The sequence below is a fragment of the Pezoporus wallicus genome, unplaced genomic scaffold (assembly GCF_028554395.1).
Source record: "Pezoporus wallicus isolate ANWC-B61680 ecotype Strahan unplaced genomic scaffold, APGP_CSIRO_Pwel_v1 contig_8692, whole genome shotgun sequence".
NCBI lineage: Eukaryota > Metazoa > Chordata > Aves > Psittaciformes > Psittacidae > Pezoporus > Pezoporus wallicus.
Window position 1 is genome coordinate 1,183,429 of NW_026642640.1, and position 22,572 is coordinate 1,206,000.

Genomic DNA, 22,572 nt, shown 5'->3' on the forward strand with positions numbered 1-22,572 from the left:
ACTTCTCAGTCATTCTTGGGCTGGTACATCACAGGAAATCCAGACCTAGCAGTGTTGCTACATAGGAGTAACCAGCAAGTGACGGTTCTGCTATATGTGATCTAGTAGTTATAACGTAAGTTCTCATCTAAGCATTTTGTGTAAGAACGTTGCCCATTTGCAAACCTACATTTTGTGGCTATTTAAGTTAGACAAATCTGTGATTTTGGAACTGGTTGTTAAGTGGACTGTTTATTAGTAATTTCTGCGTCCTGTCCAGCTTCTGATTTAGTAATTTTAGGTTGTGCTGCTAGCTTGTTGCTTCAGCTTGGAAGTCCATGTTTCTTTTTCTGTATTAAAAACACTGCTACACTGTCCTTGAAGATCTTTGTGGAGTTCAGAAAAGGTTTTTAATTGCTGCTTGAATATTCTGGGTGTTCACAAGGAGAAGAAAAGTTACCAACAGATACATGAAATTATTGTAGTTGGTTTAATAACTAATATGGAGTAGTGGTGGCTAACAAATTCTGTTGAGAGCTTGTCAGGGTGTGGACAGTTTGTTGCTGAAGTTTTAATACAGCTTGACTAAATATAAGTGTTCAGGCTGGAATTTTCCTGGCCAAGTATCTACCTAGAATTAGACTTTTTTAAAAGCTGTACTGTAGCTGAATTGATTTTGTGATGTAGAATTGGGCAGGGAGTAACTCTTTTAAGTTACCAGATCAGTGAGTTAGCTTCCATGTTTGCTGTGGTACCTGTTTGTTTGTGTGTAGCCCATAGAACATGCAGAGTAATTTGTTTCAACGTTTCCTCGCTGTATTAGGGGATTAAGCTAAACTGAATTACTTTCTTTGTTGCGGTGAAGAACATGCTTGTGGTTTGTTACCTTAGCTCAGCTGACATACTCTATTTCATTGTTGCTCTAATAACTAGATTATGTGCCTGAATCGTTTGGAGTCTTATTTATTGGGACTAAGCTGAAATACTTGATGTGGTGCAGCACAGAAAATCATTACTTCAGGTAGAGATTAGTAAAAGAATTGTGGAGAAGGAACTGGTACAGGTGGTTAGTAGAAGAGATTTCTGTTATCAAATAGAAACAATTCCAGTGGAGTTCTCAGTCGTACTTAGTGTATTAGTATGGCATGTCATACTTTATGCAAGGAAAATGCTGTCAGTACACAGGTAACTTTACAAAAAATTGCCCTGAGGAAACTAGACTGTTTGAAAACACTGGGACAGTAGACTTTTAGTGTAGCACAACTGAAACTTCATCTGAAATGAGGCATATGGTTCTTGCCATCTTTAGTCGAGAGAGAAGGTTAGAGAATGCTAGGATAGGTGGAGAGATGAACAGCAAGGAAGATTAATGGAATAAGGAGTTCAGCAAAATAATTTAGGAGGAAGTAAGTTCATATCAGCAAATGTGCTAAGGCAGTAAACAAGATGATGAAGTTGGCACAAAAATCTTTTTATGTAAATTAGTTACATGAAAGTGTCTGGTCATCTTTATTTCTAAAGGTTTTCAGTAAGACTGCGGGGAGAGAAAGGAATGTCATAAATGTAGAAAAGATGTCACCATAAATTTCAGTAACACAGCCTAACATTTAAAAAGGAGGAAGCAATCCACTTGTAATATTTTTCTTGTAGTCATGCAAACTCGATCACTAGCTCTGCATGATGTTGCAGAAGCAAGGGGAACAGGTTTGCTAAAATAAACATGGTCATAGAACTGTATTAGCCCAATAAATGAAATGATTGGGGCTGTTACTTCTATACCATGATAAGGAATCTTGGTACCAAAAATAGCACAGAAGATATTAAGTTGTCTATACCAGAATCTTGTTAATAGCCCTGCTGAGAATGATCATAATCTCTTCACAATATTAAATACTGAAAACTGTCACATAGCTTTAATCATACGTATTCTGAGAACAAAAGCATTTCTTTGACAAACTGACTGGTAGTATTACTTCACAGATGTTGTCAGCACTTTGTTGTATTCAACGCAGTTTCATGCAACTTGGGAGAGCCAACTTAAAGCTTCCTGGACAGGTCCCTGTTCTTTCTTCTCTCCACCCCCAACCCCTCATCACCTTTTTTTTTCCTCCTTGTTTCCTTATGTATAACTTATGTGAGTTATGGCACTCAGCAGACTTGTTTTGTAAGCTTCAATGTTTCTAACATTTCTACCATGTTAGAAAATGAGCCCAGGATAAAAAAACAGCATGATTTTGTTCTAGATTAATGAGTTGAATCAGTGCATTGAATAGCTTGAGAAGCAGCAGAACTAACACCAGGGGTGGAATAGAATGGCATAGCTAGGTTTGGTATGTGTAAGAAGGGAAGAATAAGAGTGGAGATAGGGGGAAGCAGCACTTTCCTTGTTGGCAGTATTGGACTGTTGAGGTGTTCACCTACAGTCCAAGTCTGACAGTCTGCTGTCCATTTTCTCAGTTCAGTTTATTTTTAGTTGATATATATGATAATGGTAATGTCTTAGAATTAGCGAATATTTTACACTTCTGTACTGTTAGTTATGTACGTAATGCAGACTAATTTTATACTTTTACCATCATAAAATGATATTCCTGAATTTTCTGGTGAAGCTTGATTTCTGACCTTAAACTGACAAAACAGAGAATCTTCCTATGTACATCAGGTAGGAGGAATTGTTTCAAATGGTGGGAGCTACATCAAAGCGGTTTAGGTCTTTTTGTTCTACTGTTATGTTAAGAAATTAAAATGAAATAGAGTAGTGAGTACTATTCAAAACTGCCTTAAATTTGGATGGAATGCAGGTGATCTTCTAAGCAGTTATGGGCCTGTAATGGGAAGAATGTGGAGTTCAGCTATGGAAGCAATAAAATTTTCTCTGTTTCTGCAGTGAGAATTCTTTTTAATACATTGAAGTTAATGGATTCTTCTTTAATTAAAATGCCAAAATATTTTTTTATAAAAACACATAGTTTTACTAAATGTAAGGGAGTTACAGAAATGTCTTTCACAAAAATAGTAGTATGTGTAGTTAAAAGGTACTTTGTTTCTTGTAGTTGTGTCAGAGAGAATATTGCAGTCTTTACTTAAAAATAATGTAATTTGTTTCTTTTGGATTTGAGCATAACCATATGTCCTGGTTTCAGCTGTAACAGTTTTTTTTCTTCTTTCTAGTAGCTGGTGCAGGGATGTGTTTTGGTTTTAGTCTGAGAACAGCGCTGATAACACACGGATGTTTTAGCTGTCTCTCAGTAATGTTTACCGTGATCAAGGGCTTTTCAGTCTCTCATTCTCTGCCAGTGAGAAGGGGCACAAGAAGCTGGGGGTAAGCAAGTAGAGGACCCCCGACCCAAACTAGCTAAAGGGGTATTCCATACCACAGCACATCATGCCCAGTATCTAAACAGGGGGGAGTTACCCAGATCGCTGCTCAGGTCAGGCTTGGTATTGGTTGATGAGGAATCGGTTGATGAGCAATTGTATTATGCATCCCCTGTGTTTATTGGGGTTTTTTTTCCTTTCTTCCCTTTTTAGTTTCATATTCTCTCCCTCTGTTATTTCCCTTAGTAGTAGTAGCAGTAGTTTTATATTATGCTTTAGTTATTTAGTTTTTATCTCAACCAGTGGGGCTTGCTTTCTTTTGATTCTTCTCCCCATCCTGCCTGGAGTGGGGGAAAGGAAACGAGGGAAAAAGTGAGCGAATGGCTGCGTGGTTCTGCCTTACTACAGGACCATACCGCAGCTCCATTGTGCCACTGAGTATATTTGCTTCAAGTGAGATTTCATTCTTCTATTTTCTTCTGAAAAACAGGGGATTCTACCTCTTTGATAGTCATGGAGCTGGTTTTTAATTATCTTGTTTTAATAGTGCTGTGGAGATGTGAAAGCCCACAGAGGTTCTTAAGTATTACTGAAGAGCAGTGCAGGAAGTGTACTACAAAATTCAGAAAAATCACGCAGTCGCCACTTTTACATCGTTGTTCCAGATAGTGGTATTTTGCCTATTTCACTGTTTAAAAATTATAATAACTATTCTAAGCTTCTAATCAGAAGACATCTCAATGTTGGACAATATTGAGGTGTTTTAGTTATTGCCTAGTAATTTAGTTTAAATAACTAAACCTTTGAGGCCAGAATTTTTTATTTCCACTGTTAATAGTTACTCATTCTTAGTAAATAGCCAAATGTTAATGTCCTACCTGCAAATTTTAGAGAGGCAGATTAGTCTCAGTATGTGCCTGGAAGATTGCCAGAGCTCTCATAGCAGTTGTCTTGCTCCACCTCATTGTCTGTTCTTTTGATGCAACGTATTGTGAGACAGTGGATTTCTGTATGAGAAACCAGGGCCAGCTGTTACAATGCTAAAGTTCTGTGGGAGAAGTTCCCTATCCTAAGTGTGTATTTAATGTGTCTTTGCCTTAATTGTAAGAGTTCTGAGCTAATTTTTGTGGAAGCTTTAAAATCTCATTACTTGAATATGCTTTATTGAAAAACATGCAAATGCAGGTCAGTAATGAGCTCTTACAGAAAAGTTGTGTTTTTCTTAATTTGACAGGCAGGTTAGTTTTATTGAAGAACTACATCTAAAAACTTGTCAGTTACAGAAAGTTATCAGTTTAAGACTTCTGTATTACTTTGAATTAAAGACTTGTATTCCACCACTTGGAAAAAAAAAAACCAAACGCCCTCCCCTTGCTAAGAAAGTCTTCACCTACACAACATAACATGCATCTACAGAAACTTCAAATGGTAACAGCCTTTTTAGTGGGGGTGAAAGAGAGGTAGTAACAGCCATTCGAGTGTATGTATACTAGCTACTTCAGATCTGTTTTTAGAACAGGCAACTATTAATAAAATCTTGGATTTTGAAATGCGTAGGCATCAGTTTTGTGTGCCGGATTAATTAATTATTTGCTTACTGTCTTTTTCCCATGTAGCCAGCAGCCAGCTTCGGGTGTAGCCTACTCCCATCCAACTACAGTTGCTAGCTACACTGTCCACCAGGCACCAGTCGCTGCACACACTGTTACTGCAGCCTATGCTCCAGCAGCAGCCACAGTTGCAGTGGCCAGGCCTGCCCCTGTAGCTGTTGCAGCTGCTGCAACAGCTGCTGCATATGGAGGCTATCCTACAGCGCACACAGCTACAGATTATGGTTACACACAGAGGCAACAAGAAGCTCCACCACCACCACCTCCTGTCACTACGCAGAATTACCAGGTGGGTTCCAAGAGTTACTTCTGTTGTATGATTTTTAAATGATGCATTAAAAGGAGGAGGCCTGTTTGGGTAAGTAATGTTGATATAAGTAATGATGGGATGATATTTCTGGGGTTTTCACTCTCTGAATCACAGTTCAAGTATGACTCAAATTACTTCGTAGCAAAGACTCATAGAAGGTGAAATGAGTGCGGTCTCTTATGGCCCGTATAAAGGACTATCAGCAATAGTACTCCAGGAGCTAAGATTTAGACATTCACACAATCAGCAGTTAATTGATGTTTACCTCCAAGTGATTTTCTGAAACTACTGCTGAAAAGAGTAGTTTTCCACCACTTACGGAAAATGATATAGGTGATACAATAGTCTTGTTTCAGATATTTTAAATATTCAAGTGGCGTGCAGTAAACTATGCCATGGAACTGATGTAGATGAAAAAACTGGTCCAATAAAAATTTTTGGTGCAGGTAGAAGTAATTCTCTTGTCAGACTTGTGCGTGCCACTTGAGTTCTAGTACCAAACATACAAGAATAAAAGATTGCCCTGGAAGAGGAACTACACTTTTGGTAGTTTTTGGGTACCTTTTGTGAGACCACTGCCTAACCTCTTGTGGCTACAGGCTTCTACAAAAGGAAACTGTTTTTCTGTGTTCGTGTAGGATGTTAAAACAGTATGTCTCTTGTAATAATCTTAGCTTTCTAATTCTAAATTTAAGGCATTAAGTTTAAGCATAGTATTTTGGTTTGTTTAAGAGGACTATTGCTGCATGTTCTCAATTCTTTCATATAGCTTTTATGGTTTGTTACATATGTCAATGAATTGTAACTTAAGAGGCTTTCCAGTGGTATGTATACTCATAATTACAAATAATTTGGTAGGGAAAGAGGTTTAATAGAATCATAGAATGGCTTGGGTTGGAAGGGACATTAAAGATCGTGTAGTTCTAACCCCTCATGCCAGAGACAGGGACACTTTCCACTAGACCAGGTTGCTCTAAGTTTCGTCCAACCTGGCCCTGCTGGGGATGAGGCAGCCACAACTTTGGGCAACCTGTGCCAGTGTCTCACCACCCTCACAGGGAAGAATTTCATCCTAATATCTAATGAGTTTAAAGCCATTCCCCCTTGTTTTATCCTTACAGGCCCCTGTAAAAAGTTTCTCTTCATATTTCCTGTAGGCCCCTTTAGGTACTGGAAGGCTGCTGTAAAGTCTCCCTGGAGTCTTCTCCTAGGCTGGACAACTCTAGGTACCTCTGCCTGTCTTCATGTGGGAGAGACCACAACTCTTTTAGTGGAACCATTGACCTCATAGCATGAGGTTAATTCCTGTATCAAGTCTGAAAAAGACCATCAGGGTTGTTTTCAGGCTTGAAGTATCTGTAAACATAAATCTTATTTCTTTAATGTATTTATTTGTATGTACTATATCTGCACACTTTTTTAATTCTAATGGACAAGAAGAAAATACATTGTTTGTTTGACTCTGCTAATGGCTTTTAGTACTCCAGGCATATATTTCAAGGAGAAATCTGCTGATTTTCCTTTTTTTTCATTTTTAGGATTCCTATTCTTATGTTCGGTCTACTGCACCAGCTGTAGCTTATGACAGCAAGCAATACTATCAGCAACCAGCAGCAACTGCGGCAGCTGTGGCTGCTGCTGCCCAGCCGCAGCCTTCAGTAGCTGAGTCGTACTACCGGACAGGTGGGTGGCATTATTCAGACTGCTGTCATTCCACACAGTCTGTGTGCTACTTTAAGAGCTGAAAATAGTTTTCTTAGTATTTCACATTATCCAGATATGTTGGGGTATTTTTGTTTTATTTTGTCATGTAATTGGTGTCAATGAGTAGAAAAATTTGCTGCACTTAGACTTTGAACATTAGTATGATGTTGCCATAAGTAACTATCTCTCAGGTTTATACTGTTAATAAGTACACTCAAAACACACTTGTAGGCAAACTTTTTGTTGATGTTTCTAGAAACCTTACTGAAATAGGTTCAAATAGTTCATGATGGGTTCAAACGATAATTTGATTAGAAAGACTCATTTTTAATTCTTTAGTTAATGCATGTAGTTCTTTATGATTGCTGTATGTAGTTATGTCATGATTGCTACAAAACATAAATTCTGTTTATTTTAGAAATAATAGAAAAGTTTAGGTTTGCTTTGGTTTTGTGTACTCTAGTAAAACCATGGAAAGAAAACATAGCAGCACAGTTAATACATCTGATGCTTACTAGTGTGAGCTGTGACACTGATTAAACAGTTGTGTGATACACAGTATACATGTGTGAGACGTGCATGACTTTAACTAAAAAAAACAAAACAAAAAACCCACACCAAAAAAAGAAACTTCAAAGAAAAACAACCCAACAAACAAATCACAACACAAAGCCCAAAAACCAATCAAAACAAAAGCACCAAAACAAAAACCACTTGTTACACTTTTATTCCCCAGCATATAGTTAAGTATCACTTAATATGGTTTGCATTTCATTCAACTAAAACATGGCAATGTTTGCACATTTTTATTTTCTATCCTAATTAGCTCCAAAAGCAGGATATAGCCAAGGAGCAACTCAGTATACCCAGGCCCAGCAAACACGGCAAGTGACAGCTATAAAACCCGCAACCCCAAGTCCAGCAACAACTACGTTTTCTATATATCCAGTATCATCTACTGTGCAGCCAGTAGCAGCTGCAGCTACAGTGGTTCCATCCTATACTCAAAGTGCGACATACAGTACAACAGCAGTTACTTACTCTGGTAAGAATTTTGCATATTATGTTGCTGGCATCTTTGCAGTTGCTACTTTTGAGTACTCAGGATATTATCAGTTGATGTTCAATTACATCATAATTTACTGATAAGTATCAACCAGTTACATCACTAGAATGGCAAAATATTTTGCTGTAAAAGAAGTTTGATGTTTTTATGTGCCTATTGTGTTATATGTATATACAAAGTGAGAATATACAAAGTGTTTGCATTGCTGTGTGCATAGTGTACTGTGACTTCCTGTAAGGTTTTAGAAGAAAAGATGGGGGATAGAAAAAATAAGGAAACGCAGCCACACAAATACTACCCAAGGAAATTGGAAGGGAGCGTACTGGAATCAAACAGCAGTTACAGAGACAGAGAGGAGCAGTCCAATGTAAATTTGGGGTATCTTGACACAAAATGGGAAGAGGATAAGTGCTGAAAACCCCACTTTCCTTCAAACATGAGAAATCCAAAAAGTAGTTAAAGATTAAAAGATGTTAAATTTAAAGCAGATGTTAAATCAGCTGGCATCTTACAGCTGTCTCGAACTTTCTGGTTTTTCTGTTTAAAAAGGGATTTTAAGACTTCCTTGAGGCAGAGCCTGATCAGAGGATTAAAATAGTAGAACCAGTAGGTATAGAAAGTTTATGGGGAAACTGGCTTAAAGGTATGGAAGCCCAGTTTCCTTGATTTAATCAACTTTGGTACTACAAATCAAGGACTGTATAATCAGGCATTAGCAGGCAAACAGCTTTTCTGCACAAAAACAGCTTAAAGCAGTGCGATAGAATGGAATAGTACTTATCCATTCTGCCTTTTATCTTAATTTTTCTTTTTTTTTTTTACACTTCCTGTACATAGTGTTTCTCCTCCTTGACATTTGGAAACTTGAACAGCAAATCTGTTTCTGGAAGACTGCTTATTTCAGTTGGCCTTTGATAAATCTTTTACAGCGTACTTGGTCTTACCAGACATACCAGAAATTTCACATATTCTTTAGGGATGCTTTGACGTATGCAATACAACTGTGTGTCTGCAGAGATGTGTCTAGAGTCAAGTACATTCCTGATAAAACTGCTAGCTATATATTTGTGTAATTTAAAACATCAAGGAAAATTCAGACTGCCTAAGAAGATCTCAATAAGTCATTTATGTCCTGTCCCCTACCTTCCAAATCTATTATGCAACATGTTTTGATATTAGTATATTATGTAATCGATACATGGTGAACAGTGATGTAACATTATTTTATTTTGATCTTTGAGGTACCTCTTATTCTGGCTACGAAGCTGCAGTGTATTCAGCTGCATCGTCCTATTACCAGCAACAGCAGCAGCAACAGAAACAAGCAGCAGCAGCCGCTGCTGCTGCAGCTGCAACAGCTGCTTGGACAGGGACCACCTTTACTAAAAAGGCACCATTCCAAAATAAGCAAATGAAACCAAAACAACCTCCCAAACCACCCCAGATCCACTACTGTGATGTTTGTAAGATCAGCTGTGCTGGACCACAGGTACCTTTATTATGTAATATTCTGCTATAAAGTTTAGTCATAATTTATTCAGCTAAGAAACTGACCCTTTTAAGAATATGTGTTAACTTTTAAAGACCTGATTCTATACTTCTGTCAAAGGAATAATTAAATGAAAATGTGAGCTATTGTAGAAAGAGTTCCTATGCGAAGACATAAAGATACATCCCCTGAGCTTCTACAGAGAAGCTTCAGCTGTACTTTGGACTTCAGAATTATTCTAAACATTAAATTTGATTTGCTTTTTTAGCATAGCAAACCCGTTAGAGAGTATTTTTTTTAAAACTGTGGAATTACATTAGTTTTGTTAATGGTAAGCCTGCAAGTTTATTCAGATGCGTAGGAAGTAGATACCAGTTCATGCAGCGTGCTTATGCTTGTGCCTGGCTGAACAGTTCTTAGTCTTTCAGTAAACTTGTCAATACTTCCCACCCTGCTGCTCTCTAGATTGCCAGAGAGCAATCCAGAATAACTGTTGTGTATGAACGAATACCAACTTCTGCATTTCATTTTCAGCACAGCTTTATTTATGCACTGCCTTCTTTTAAATTGATTTTTTTCCTTCTCTTGATCACTGTGCTCTTGTTCAAGGAAAATTCAAATCAAGGAAGTTGAATGCAGTGCATTCTCCATGCAGTTCTCTGATCATATCAGGTTTTCACCAGTAATATGTGTTGACCAGTATTTGATTGAGGAAGTGAGACATCAGAGGAGAAAAGCCCACATTGTATTACCTAATGGAATCCTGGCAGTGGAGAAGACAATATATTGGTCTTAGAAGTGTCCTGCTAATGCCTTAGAGCATGTCATGTGGAAGAAATGCTCAGTGTAGGAAATATTTGTTATACAAAGCATGTGTTTTATGCCATGTTCTGTATTACATGTACTCACATGAATGATGCACAAGCAGTACTTAAGACAGCTTATTGTGTGCGTATTGTTTAAACAGACTTATAAAGAGCACTTGGAAGGCCAGAAACACAAAAAGAAAGAAGCAGCATTAAAAGCTTCCCAGAACACCAGTAATAGCAGCACTTCTGCTCGTGGAACTCAGAATCAGTTGCGCTGTGAGCTTTGTGATGTGTCTTGTACAGGGGCAGATGCTTATGCTGCCCATATCCGTGGAGCCAAGCATCAGAAAGTAAGAGATTTCTCTTGTTCTTTCTATACAAGTCATTTGTGTATTTCTTCACATAATTTTTTCTCAGAGAAGAGAAAATATGCAAAACCCTATAATATAATTATTTTGTTTAAAGACATTTGGTTCTGCTTTTTATTTCAAAATAATCTTTCAGCTTACTGTTGGAAGGGCCTTGTTGGAAGAAGGTGGGACAAATGCTACCATGTATCATCAGTGGCAAGAGGGTGTATTGGGGGCATGAATGAGAAGAGGGTGTCTTGGGGTATGTGAATTGTAGGAAGAATGTAGAGTAAGTTGGGGAAAAGGGTCAATGAGGACATGCAGTTGCATGTTTGTGCCTCCTCATTCTTTTCAGGACTTTTCTTGGTATTTTTCTTAATCCTCTGGTGCTGTGAAGCTTTCAGTGCACTTTGAAACACTGTAAACTGAGTCAGTGCTGAGGGACAGGAATATTATGTATTTTCCTGCAAAGAAAATTGGCAATTGGGAGTGAAGAACAATGTCCTGTAGTAGATCTTATAAGGAAATTGAAAGACTTTTGATAATCATGTTTTCCCTATTGTTTGGGTGCAGTTAGGTGGGTATTGTGGAATAAAGACTGTGGGCTGCTCTGCAAACCCCTGTGACCTGTGTTTTAAATTCAGCTATACAATAGTAAATGCAGTGTCAGCATACGGATTTTCCTCATAACTCTGGAGAGATTAATGTTAGGAATAAATACAGTATTAATATTCAGGTTTTGTAGCTGAATATTTTGCACCTTAGAACACTGTACAAAGTGGCATCACTAATTGTATGTATTAAAATACATAAATCTCACTAGATTTAAAACACATTTCCCACAAGAGCAAAGATTGTATTTAGATAGACTTGCTTAGTGTTCACAGGAGGAGTTCACAGTACTGCTGTGATTTTGCATGGTTTGTTCTTATGGACTACGTATTTTGCTTTTTCAGGTGATAAGCTGTCACCAAAAAGCAGTATTACTCTATTTCAAGGATGTTGTGGAAAGGCCTCTGCTTGTTGCTTTTAAGAATAAGCGTATACCTCTTTACTTTCTGTGAGATACTAAAGAGCTCTGAAGTACACCTCTTGCATACTCCTTAACTATCTCTGCAGATAGGCCTTTTTTTTGTTGTGGTTTTTAAAAAAAGAAAACCATTGCCTAGGGAATCTGTTTGGTTTTGCTAGGCAACCTGGAAATTCTTTAAATACGAATAGTCTTGAAATACAGCGATCAAGGGAGACAGTGTTGTTGAATCTCTATTAAATATCTCTTTATTTACAAATATTACTTGAAAATGAGATATTTCTATGCACTGCACTGTTGGAGGAAGAGTAAAAGCAACCAGGCAACAAAACAATCACATTGAAACAGTTGGAGCATTATGTTTCCTGGAGTTGCACTGACTTCTGAGTTATTGGCGTTCCGTTCTCATCTGCACAGCTTTAGGAGTAAATGTCTGAATTTCTAATGGAAATGAGCAATGTGAGGTAACTGTTAACTACTTTCTTGTTACAGATGACAAGAGCTTTTACATGTGTAGGGATTTTTTTGTGTGTGTTTGTATGATTGCCAAGATCACTTTTTGTAAAGAAGCAATAACTAACTTTTAGTTAATTGATTTTTTTTAGTTATGTGATGTTTGTGTTACATAACTTTTTATAGTTATTCCAGGGGGTTCATATTAAGATTTTTTCTTCATTTTTACAGGTGGTGAAGTTGCACACAAAACTTGGCAAGCCCATTCCTTCAACTGAACCAAATGTGGTTACACAAGCTACTTCTTCAACATCTACATCTGCTTCTAAACCAACTGCCTCTGCTTCAAATATAGCAACTAGCAGCAGTACTGTGAACTCCTCTGTTGCATCTTCTGCAGTGAAAATTCTTACTCCCACGACAAACACACCACTTAATACTGCATCCAGCAACAAAACATCTTCAACTCCTGCTAATATACCTGTAAAGAAAATATCTACACCGAAAATAAACTTTGTTGGCAAGTACAGAAGTCAGTCTTTATTTTGAAACCTAACCTATTCTATATTTGTTTATAAGACTTAATGCAGTAAATACAAACATATTTAGTTAACTTTATACTTGAGTAACTCTGTGTTTAAGAGAATTACTGGTGAATATAAGAATTTATATAAAGATTGTGCTTTAAAATTTATGGTGTTTTCTGCCCAGTTGTCTCCACCGGAGCTCTCTCAGAGGCTTTTCCCACCTTCATAAGAAACCTTCCACCTTTGGTTTCTTACATTGTAGCTGCTGCTGGTTCATAGTCCAGTTGCTCTTGGTTTCAGTTTACAGCCTGGACTGTTAAGGCAACCTGGGGGAGGTTGGCAGTTGATAACTGGGCAACTGAAACATCCTTGTAACAGTGGAAACTTTTTTGAAGTTTCTTTTTAAAATGAGCATGACAGATATTAAGAGTTGAGAACCAGCAATTCCACAATAAGCTATCCTGCTCTTCAAGGAAAGACCTGTGCAATTGCAACATTGAGAGTATATTACATTTGTTAGTACAGACATTTTAAGATTTTAAAGTGCTTTTTAGGTTTTTTGTAAATGGATAAAAAAATGATGACAAAAAGGGTATTATTAAAATATATTTGCTGAGTTGTTCTCATTTAGTCCATTCAGCATGAAAATTATTATGTATAATATATCTATAATATATATAATAAAAATGTCAGTTATATAAAGCAGAAGTTTTTCTTGCTGAAATGAAAAGTGAAGTGTCTAAGTAACTTGAATATTGTTAAACTTATTTTCTAAAATGTTTAATTGTATTTGAAATATGTTTAAGTTTTAATTCATTTTAAATGACTGATAATGCTTTGGCCGTTACATTGATATTTGCAGAAAAAGTCTTCAGTTTGCACATTATGTGTAATCGTATTCTCATTTTATGAAAGTTAATGATTTAACTTTTTTGATTTGTAGGTGGCAATAAGCTTCAGACAACAGGAAGCAAACTGGAAGAGATGAAATCAGCCGAAACTGTTAAAACAACTCCTCCTGCTACAGTACAAACACAGGAAACAAAACCAGAGACATCAGCTGAACCAGTGACTCCCACAACTCTTGCTGCTTTGCAGAGTGATGTCCAGCCAGTGGGCCATGACTATGTGGAGGAGGTATTGATATGAAAACATGTAATATTTTTTAACTGTATTAGTGAAAATTTGTTCAACATTAACCAGAATCACAGAGTTGTTGAGGTTGGAAGGAACCTCTGGATGTCACCTCATCCAGTCTTTCTGCTCAAGTGGTGCCACCTTGAGCCATTGCCCAGGACCAAGCCCAGGCAGCTGTTGAGTATCTCCATAGATGGAGATTCCAGAGCTTCCCCAGGCAACCTGTGCCAGGGCTCAGTTACCCTCATAGTAAAAAAGTGTTTTGGAGGAAATGTTCTGTGTTCCAGTTTGTGCCCACAGCCTCTAGTCCTGTCCTGGGAGCCACTAAGAAGAGCCTCGCTCTGTCCTCTTTGCACCATTCCTTTACACATTTCTAAACATTAAGATCCTGCCTCAACCTGCTCTTCTGTAGGCTAGACAGTCCCAGCTCTCCCAGCCTTTCCTCAGAACAGAGATGCTGCAGTCCCTTCATCATCTTTGTGGGCGCTTTGTTGGACTCTCTCCAAATATGTCCATGTCTCTCTTGTACTGGGAGCCCAGAGCTGGACACAGGACTCCAAGAGCGGCCTCACCGCCTCACCAGGACAGAGTTAGTGGGGAAGGATCACCTCCTTCCAGCTGGTGGCAATACCGTGCCTACTGCAATCCAGGATGGCATTCACCTTCTTTGCTGCAAGGACACACTCAGCTTGACTCACATTTAACTTGGGTGTCCACCAGGACCCCCAGGGTTTTCAGCCAGGCTGTTTTTCAGCAGGATGGCCTCCAGCATAAAGTGGTGCAGTTGTTCTTCCCTGGGTACAGAACTTTGCACTTCCCCTTTTTGAACTTCATGAGATTCCTGTCAGCTCATTGCTCCAGAACATCAAGATCTCCGGTTTCTGGATGACAGTGCAACCCTCTGGTATATGGGCCAGTCGTCCCAGATTTGTGTCATGGGCAAACTTGCAGAGAGTGCACACTGCCCCGTCACCCTGATCATCAATGAAGATGTTAAACAGGACTGGATGTAATGGTGATCCCTGGGATGTACTGCCAGTTTCTAGCCTTCAAACAGGCTTCTTTCTACCGATCACCATTGAGCCAGTTTTCAGTCCACCTCTCTATATGCTTATCCAGCCCACAGATCAACTGTTTCTGTATGAGGATATTATGATGAGGCTGTGTCGAAGGCCTTACTTAAGTTCAGGTGGGCAACTTCAACTGCTCTCCCCTCTACCAGGCTGTCATTTCATCACAGAAGTTTATCAGGTTGGTCAAGCATAACTTCCCCATGGTGAAGCCATGCAGACTATTCCTGATGATTTTTTTTTTGCCCTTATTATGCCTGGAAATGGTTTCCAGCATTAGCTGCTCCGTCACCTTCCCAGGGATCTAGGTGAGGCTGACTGACCTGTGATTCACTGGGTCCTCCTTGAGTATGAGAATGACAAGTCATTGAACCTGCAAAGGCTTGTGCATGTTTGCATATTTGTATTGTGTGTGCTTCTTTTATGCTCAGTGGGACATTCTTCATGTGAGTGACATGAGAAAGGCAAGTGAAGTCTGATTTAAATTTTTCATGATTTGCAGGTTTGTAATTCAACTGAGCATATTCAGGCTTCTGTTTAAAGATATGTACTCTCTGAGATGGAAGAACTTTGTTCTTCATTACCAAGCAAAATGGTGTGTCTGTAAATTGAAAGCTCTATTTTGCCTTCTTTCAGTTACTGTGTGAACTTTTTAGCATGTAGTCTGAATCTAGTGTCAGTGAATTAGATTAATTTTTACATCAGCTTTGTTTTGGGGATTTTGTTGGTGTGGCTTTGTTTTTTTTTTAAGCAAATATCCCAAATAACACATCCCAAATGTGGTATCACTTTATTTTCCAGGTAAGAAATGATGAAGGCAAGGTAATCCGCTTTCACTGTAAACTTTGTGAATGCAGTTTTAATGATCCTAATGCCAAGGAGATGCACTTAAAAGGGCGGCGCCACAGACTTCAATATAAGGTTAGTAGAAATGCTGATGGTTCTGTTGCAGTTCGTGACAGCTGACTGACTGCAACTTCTTACATTTACAGAATTGAACAAATTAGGTACTCTTGAGTAAGCAGCATATAAAAAAAGATACAGGAATATATTTCTTAACAAGTATAGCCTTTAAAGAAGTAATGCAGACTGTGAAGTTGGATTTTTGTGGTTTTTTTTTTTTAAATATTTTGAACGTTGCTTTCAGGTAACCTTTGCAACACTAAAATACAGTACAACCTGTGCAAGCAACAGTAGGTCCTTTGTTATTTACCATGAATAACAAATAGTGTAAAATAGTAGTGCTCAGTGTTTTTGGCAGGATAAACCACATAAACCTTTTGTGGAGTCACAAGTGTTGCAGATTTTTTAGTCATGAATGATACCTCTCTACTGACATATGGTGTGCATGCTGATTATTGTAAGATTATATTGGAAGAATCTACTGTGATCAGAGGAGAGACAGTGGACCTGCATAATCGTGAAAGAGATGAAAGAAGAAAACTGCCAGAAAATTTTACTCAGTAACTCATGGTTATGCCCCTGTATGAGGAACCCTTGAGGAGCAGGGCATCAAAAAGCATACCTTAGTTAAGATGAAATGCTTTTTCATCTTGCTACAGAATGAACAGCAAATTATTTAGTATTTCACAACACTTAAGTCTAAAATTGCTTTGTTCTCACGTAAGTGAAGAGGGAATTATGCTGTTTGTAGTATGTTGATATTTCCTTTCTTTAAATTACTGGAAGCAGTTCCATAACTGCATTTTACTCTACTTGATTTTACCATAGACCAGTAGTGTGTGCTAAATATTTCAGAAGAACCCTGTAACCTTGAAAAGAGAAAAAACAACATTTAATTCATTATTTTTTCTGAACTAGAAAAAAGTAAACCCAGACTTGCAAGTAGAAGTAAAGCCCAGTATTCGAGCAAGAAAAATTCAAGAAGAGAAAATGAGGAAACAAATGCAGAAAGAAGAATACTGGCGAAGGCGAGAAGAGGAAGAACGCTGGAGGATGGAAATGAGGTAATGCATTCTCTTTTATCAATGAACAAGACAAAGCTGCAGTCAGATTATCCAAAACTAACCCTGCTTCTGTAGTTACGTTTCTTGAATACTTGTTTTGGGAACTCTGTACTGTCTTAAGTTTCTGTAATACCTCTGGTGTTTTTGTTTTAGTGTTCAGCCTCTCAAGAGGAATGCAGACTTACTAGAATTATTTTGCTGTAAATTCAGACTCACTTCCAAAATAACCATTCATTTTAGTTAAGTCTCTAGAGTTCTGTGGTATTTGCTTATGACTATTAGAAATGAGTTAGTGAGGACCTACAAGAATTTATTTAGAATGTCTGCAAGTAATAACTGCTGTGTAAAGAGAACACTTTGATTGATGTACTTCAGGAGATATGAAGAAGACATGTACTGGAGGAGAATGGAGGAAGAGCAGCACCACTGGGATGACCGTCGCAGAATACCAGATGGAGGATATCCTCATGGTCCTCCGGGACCTCTAGGCCTGCTGGGAGTTAGGCCAGGAATGCCTCCGCAGCCCCAAGGACCAGCTGTGAGTTTCTTAACTTGAAGAAAAAGACAAAATCATAACTTACCAGGAAGCATAGTTAAGAGCTGTAAATTATTCAGTGCTACTTCTGTTGTCTCCATTACTTCTTAGAGGATTTGGAAAAGTGAAGAAAAAATTACATGCTAATGAAACTGTGTAGGTGGACTTGTCTTCCAAAATAAGTCCACTGAAATGACAAAAGGATGCCTTCGTGACAAATACTATTTCTTCTGAGATAACAAGTCACTCTGGATTTGTGTACTCCTTTTATTTAATTGCATTATACAATATTATTAATCTAATTGTGGACAAATGTATGGATAAAAAGTGGTTGGATTCTTAGTCTCAGAGGATAACGGTTAGTGGTGTGTCATACTCTACCTGGAGGTCAGTAACAAGTGCAGTAGTACGTGGGTTTTATCCTGGGTTTTGTCTCATTAGCACTTTATCAATGATTGAAAGGTGATGGAGTGAGTGCGTGCTTATAACGTTTGGAGCTGGCATGAAACTGAATCATTTTGGGGTGGAGAGAGTAGTTTGTACCTTTGAGGGAAGAGCTGCTAACCAGAGGGACCGAGGCAGACTGAAGGAATAGACTAACAGGAACTTTACAGAGTTCTGCAAGGACAAATGTCTAATGCTGCACTTGGGAAGGGATAACCTCGTGTTCTGATAACAGGCTTAGGAGTAACAACAGGCTGGGGAGTGACAGACTGGGTACCAGCCATGCTGAAAGGGGTTTGAGGATCTTGGCAGGTAGCAAGCTGAACGTGGGTCAACAGTGTGCCCTGGCAGCAATGAAGGCCAACAGCATCCTGGAATTTATTAACAGGAGCATAATCAGCAGGTGAAGGGAAGTCAGCTTTTGTTAGACCCAGTCTGCAATGCTACATTCAGTTTGGGGCTTTCCAGTACAAAAAAGTATGGGACTACCAGGATGGTCAGGGGTCTGGAGTGTGTGCCCTCTGAGAAGAGACTGAGGGATCTGGGCTTCTGCTTCTTCAGCCTGGAGAAGAGAATGCTTCACAGGGACGTAATAGCCTTCTAATATCTGTGCTTTACAAAGACAATGGAGCCAGGCTCTTTACAGTCATGAGAGGGTGAGATACAGCTAGTTTAAGCTGACACAAAAGAGGCTCAGATTGAATACATGAAGTAATTTTTTGTCCACATGAACATTGTGCAGCCTCTGTCTCTGGCAGTTTTCAAGAACCAACCTGATGAAGCCCTGAGCAACATGATGTGGTTTTATAGCTAGCCCTGGTTGCAGAGGAGGTGAGGACCTCCTGAGGTCCCTTTGTATTTGAATTATGCTATCATGGATACTTTATTCTGCAGCAATATGCAAGTATTTCTCAGTTTATAGACAGGTAATAGATATTTGTGTTGGGGAGATAATTTTGATTCTGGGGTTGTTAAATTTATTACATTTCATGTTTTTTCAGCAGTGATTGATTGTGACCAGTGAAAAATGCTAAGGACACCAGTTCATGTTTTGTTACATTTCAGTGATTTAAGGTTTGAATATTCTGTTGTTTAGCCACAATTGCTTTTCGGTCATTTATTGGTTGTGAACTTAGAAGTATACTCAGATTTCAGAAACATGCTTTTTCATCTCTTTAGCCTCTTCGCCGCCCTGACTCCTCTGATGACCGCTATGTGATGACCAAACATGCCGCTATATATCCAACAGAGGAGGAACTTCAGGCAGTCCAGAAAATTGTTTCCATTACTGAGCGTGCTTTGAAACTTGTTTCTGACAACATGACTGATCATGAAAAAAGCAAGAACAAAGAGGGAGATGACAAAAAGGATGGCAGTAAAGACAGGTATTTTTTATTTTTTACTTCTTAAGAATTTCATCATTTATTTCTAAAGTTTTTCCTTGCACTGTTATCAGTGCTTCTGTTTGGGTTTTGATATGGTATATGTCATTATGACTTCAGAAGTATGTGGAATACTCTGATTTTATTTCACTTTTCTACTTTCAGGATTAGTTTTAAGGTTTTCGTATTATTTTAAATGCAACTTTTAACTGTAATTCACAGAGCTTTGAAAGGAGTTTTACGAGTAGGCGTTTTGGCTAAAGGTTTGCTACTCCGTGGAGACCGAAACGTCAATCTTGTTTTGTTGTGTGCTGAGAAACCTTCAAAGACATTACTCAGTCGTATTGCTGAAAGCCTTCCCAAACAACTTGCAGTAAGTAGAGTACAGATTTTTGGATTTAGTATTTTTGTAAAGATACTGTGAAACCTATCCTGAATTCAAACGTCTTCAGGGCTCACTGTGCCACATTTCATAGCTCAGGTTTAGTTTCTTTCCATTTTCTGGGTGATTCCATATGAATTCAGAGACTAAGCTGCATGTTTGGCTTTCTGTATATTGTGCCCATACAAGTATCTAGGTGTGTATGCTAGTGGTTTAGTATCAGTCATCATTTAATAGATTTCATTTAATTGAGAAATAAAAATTAACAGAAGAAAGACTGTTACCTATTTACAAGCAGCAATAAAGGTAATCTGTGCAGCGTTACAGGAAGCTTGTTGCCTGAAAGTTGATGTTGTCCATTAATGCCAGTCTGTTTGTACTCATAATCTTGTTTCCAATTGGTGTCAGCGGCTTGTGGTTCCACAATTAGTTACCTAAGTCTTGTGTGGTTTGTTTGTAATGTGTTTTTTTTTTTGTTTTAATTTGGCTATTTGAAATAAAAATAATAAAAAAGGAAGTACTTCAAGTACTTAGACCATTCATGGGAAGTAATATAAACCATTTGCTGTATTTCTACCAGAAGGGAAGTACAGAATAAAGTCTGTTCTCTGCCGAACAAAACCTGTTCACCATTGTTATAGAATGCTTGTCACAGCATTAGTATTTCAGTATCGCCTGCTAAATTGTTCGTCAGTATCGGTGGCATGGTAGAAGCTTTCGCAGGATCAGGTTAATTAGAAAATAAGCTTGGCTTAATTCTTGTTAAGAACAGAAGAAAATTTTAAAAAATACACATCTTGGCCTGTCTTTGCGGAGAAGTCACTTGTCCCTCTAGTTTGTGGAAGAACGTGACAGATGTGTCTACAGCTTCCTTTTGGGGATATTTAGAATGATTAGTTGCAAGAAGCAGTTCAGAATCACTACCTTGTTAGTTAGTCTTGCATACTTCTCCCTCTCGTTTGTCTTGTCCTTTGTTCTTAGCACATTGTGACAGCCAAGTATAGAATGTACCTAGCAGTACCCATGCTGTAACTGCAAGCTTGAAGAACAACCACTGCATCTTTGTGCTTTTTAAAGGCTCCTATGTTCCAATGAGAAACATATCCAGCTGACATTTTAAGTGGCACTGAGGTTTTTCTTTATCTCAAAAACTGTCAAGATTCTTATTGTGTAACTTACTTGTCTATGAATTTCCTTTCTGGGTAGTTCTTGTTTTTTGTCTTTTGCATGCTAGTGACTGCTCTGTATTTTTTATTAATGATTTGGAAACAGTATGGAAGTCCACATGTATGTCTAATTGTGTACACTGTGGTTTCTTTGAATAGAGAGGTATCTGCTTCATGTAATTATATCATGTTTCTGTTTTTCTGTTAAGAAGACTGTGTTGAAATCCATTTTCTTCCCTATGTTTTTATTAGCCACATGCTAACAGAAATTTCTGTTTCTCAATATTTAGGTAATAAGTCCTGAGAAATACGATATCAAGTGTGCAGTCCCAGAGGCAGCAATAATTTTAAATTCGTGTGTGGAACCCAAAATGCAAGTTACTATCACACTGACATCTCCAGTCATTCGGGAAGAGAACATGAGGGATGGAGGTTGGGAAGTTGTTAAAGATGTTACTTCTTTCTCACCCTTTTTTTTCATTTGTTTTTTTGGGTTTGTTTTGTTTTGTTTTTTCCTTTTTTTTTTTTTGTTTTATATATTCTGCTTAAGATGGCATTAAGGTCCTGGAAGGCAACATGCTGGCACATGTATTTGATCGAAACCTTGTTTTTCAATGAGTCTTGGTAGAGAACAGTTGGTTAAAATAAATGCTTATATGATGAGTTTATTTAATTTTTAAAATTTCTAATTGCATGTCCAACCTCAGCTTTCTGGAAAAGGTACAAACTTAACTGCTTTTTCCCCTCTTTTGAAATTATGTGGAAAACTAAGTATTTTATAGCAAGTGGCTATAAACTGGCTTTCTAGAGCAGTCTTGCCCAAAGAGAAAGATTGTACGGTTTTAGAAATCAGATCACAGGTTTTGGGGTTTAAACTGGATCAGTATTACCATCACACGTTCCAAACAGGAGCACCGCTTAAAATGCACTTCTGTAATACTTTTGATGGTAACAGTGCTTCTAACTTAAAAAGGCAATGCGATTTTTTCCAGCTCTCTGAGGTTGCTTTTTGGTCTGGAGTGCTTTTTGAGTATATTTAGGCTCCTGGTATTACAATCAGTCTTCTATCCAACTGGCAAACCCAGACTAGTACAATGAGAAATGGCTTTGTCGTTGAGCTGAAGCAGAAAGGTGGAGCTTGTAAATCAATTTATATTTCTGAAATCCACAGTTTCTCTGGTGCCAGCAGTGTTGCTTTAGGGTCTGTTCTATAACACTTTCAAAGCTCCAAAAGCTTTTAAGCCAACAAGCATGATTAATGTCTGCAGTACGTTGGTTCTTTTTGTTTACGGGTCAGATAAAATTAACTTTTGTTTCCTTTTAATTCTGTATTTTCATAGTGGAAAGAGATCATGGCAAACAGGGTTCTGGTGTTTGACAGTGAACCTACAAATAGGAAATCTGAGACTATCTTAACACTTCTTATATGCAAGTTAAAAAAAAATTGTATGTGTGTATGTATACATGTGCTTGTGTATATACGTATTTATAAGTCACAGAGGTTGGGTTTTTTTATTTCATCTCATTACATGTCCTCTAAAATACTTGAGGTTTTTATATTGCATTAGTAAATGTCCTGTAGCTGTGACTAGTGCATTGTAAGCAAGCTGTGTTAACAAAGTCATCCTACATAATGAGGCAGAAAAATTTTAAGCTGCATTCTCTCACTTGGATGACTTCTGAAGAAGAGTCATAAAGAGTGTTTTGTACGTGATTTTTAAGCTGTGCATATTATTACTAGCTATAAAGGCTTTGTACATGTACTGTCACGCTCAACCGAATTTACTTGTTTTTTTGACAATCTTAACACTCTTGGTTTGCCTGTGCCGAACCCAACATCACAT

At 38.0% G+C, this 22,572-nt stretch overlaps 1 protein-coding gene and 1 non-coding gene across 5 annotated transcripts in view; both read left to right on the forward strand.

Annotated features, from left to right (window-relative positions):
- Positions 1-22,572, forward strand: part of ZFR (zinc finger RNA binding protein) — a 46,781-nt gene that overhangs the window by 13,114 nt on the left and 11,095 nt on the right. For 2 of the 4 annotated variants that reach the window (XM_057431107.1, XM_057431110.1), the window contains exons 3-15: positions 4,914-5,196; positions 6,756-6,900; positions 7,748-7,966; positions 9,229-9,476; positions 10,444-10,635; positions 12,350-12,650; positions 13,589-13,782; positions 15,654-15,773; positions 16,674-16,819; positions 17,195-17,357; positions 18,978-19,183; positions 19,403-19,553; positions 21,019-21,160. In XM_057431107.1, the coding sequence (XP_057287090.1) occupies positions 4,914-5,196; positions 6,756-6,900; positions 7,748-7,966; positions 9,229-9,476; positions 10,444-10,635; positions 12,350-12,650; positions 13,589-13,782; positions 15,654-15,773; positions 16,674-16,819; positions 17,195-17,357; positions 18,978-19,183; positions 19,403-19,553; positions 21,019-21,160 (2,510 nt within the window). The remainder of the gene's footprint in view (positions 1-4,913; positions 5,197-6,755; positions 6,901-7,747; positions 7,967-9,228; positions 9,477-10,443; positions 10,636-12,349; positions 12,651-13,588; positions 13,783-15,653; positions 15,774-16,673; positions 16,820-17,194; positions 17,358-18,977; positions 19,184-19,402; positions 19,554-21,018; positions 21,161-22,572) is intronic. The other 2 variants (XM_057431108.1, XM_057431109.1) reach the window with 2 other exon arrangements.
- On the forward strand, positions 1,632-1,768 carry LOC130610943 (small nucleolar RNA SNORA66). The gene has a single exon (XR_008975121.1). It is a non-coding gene; the product is annotated as a small nucleolar RNA SNORA66 (small nucleolar RNA).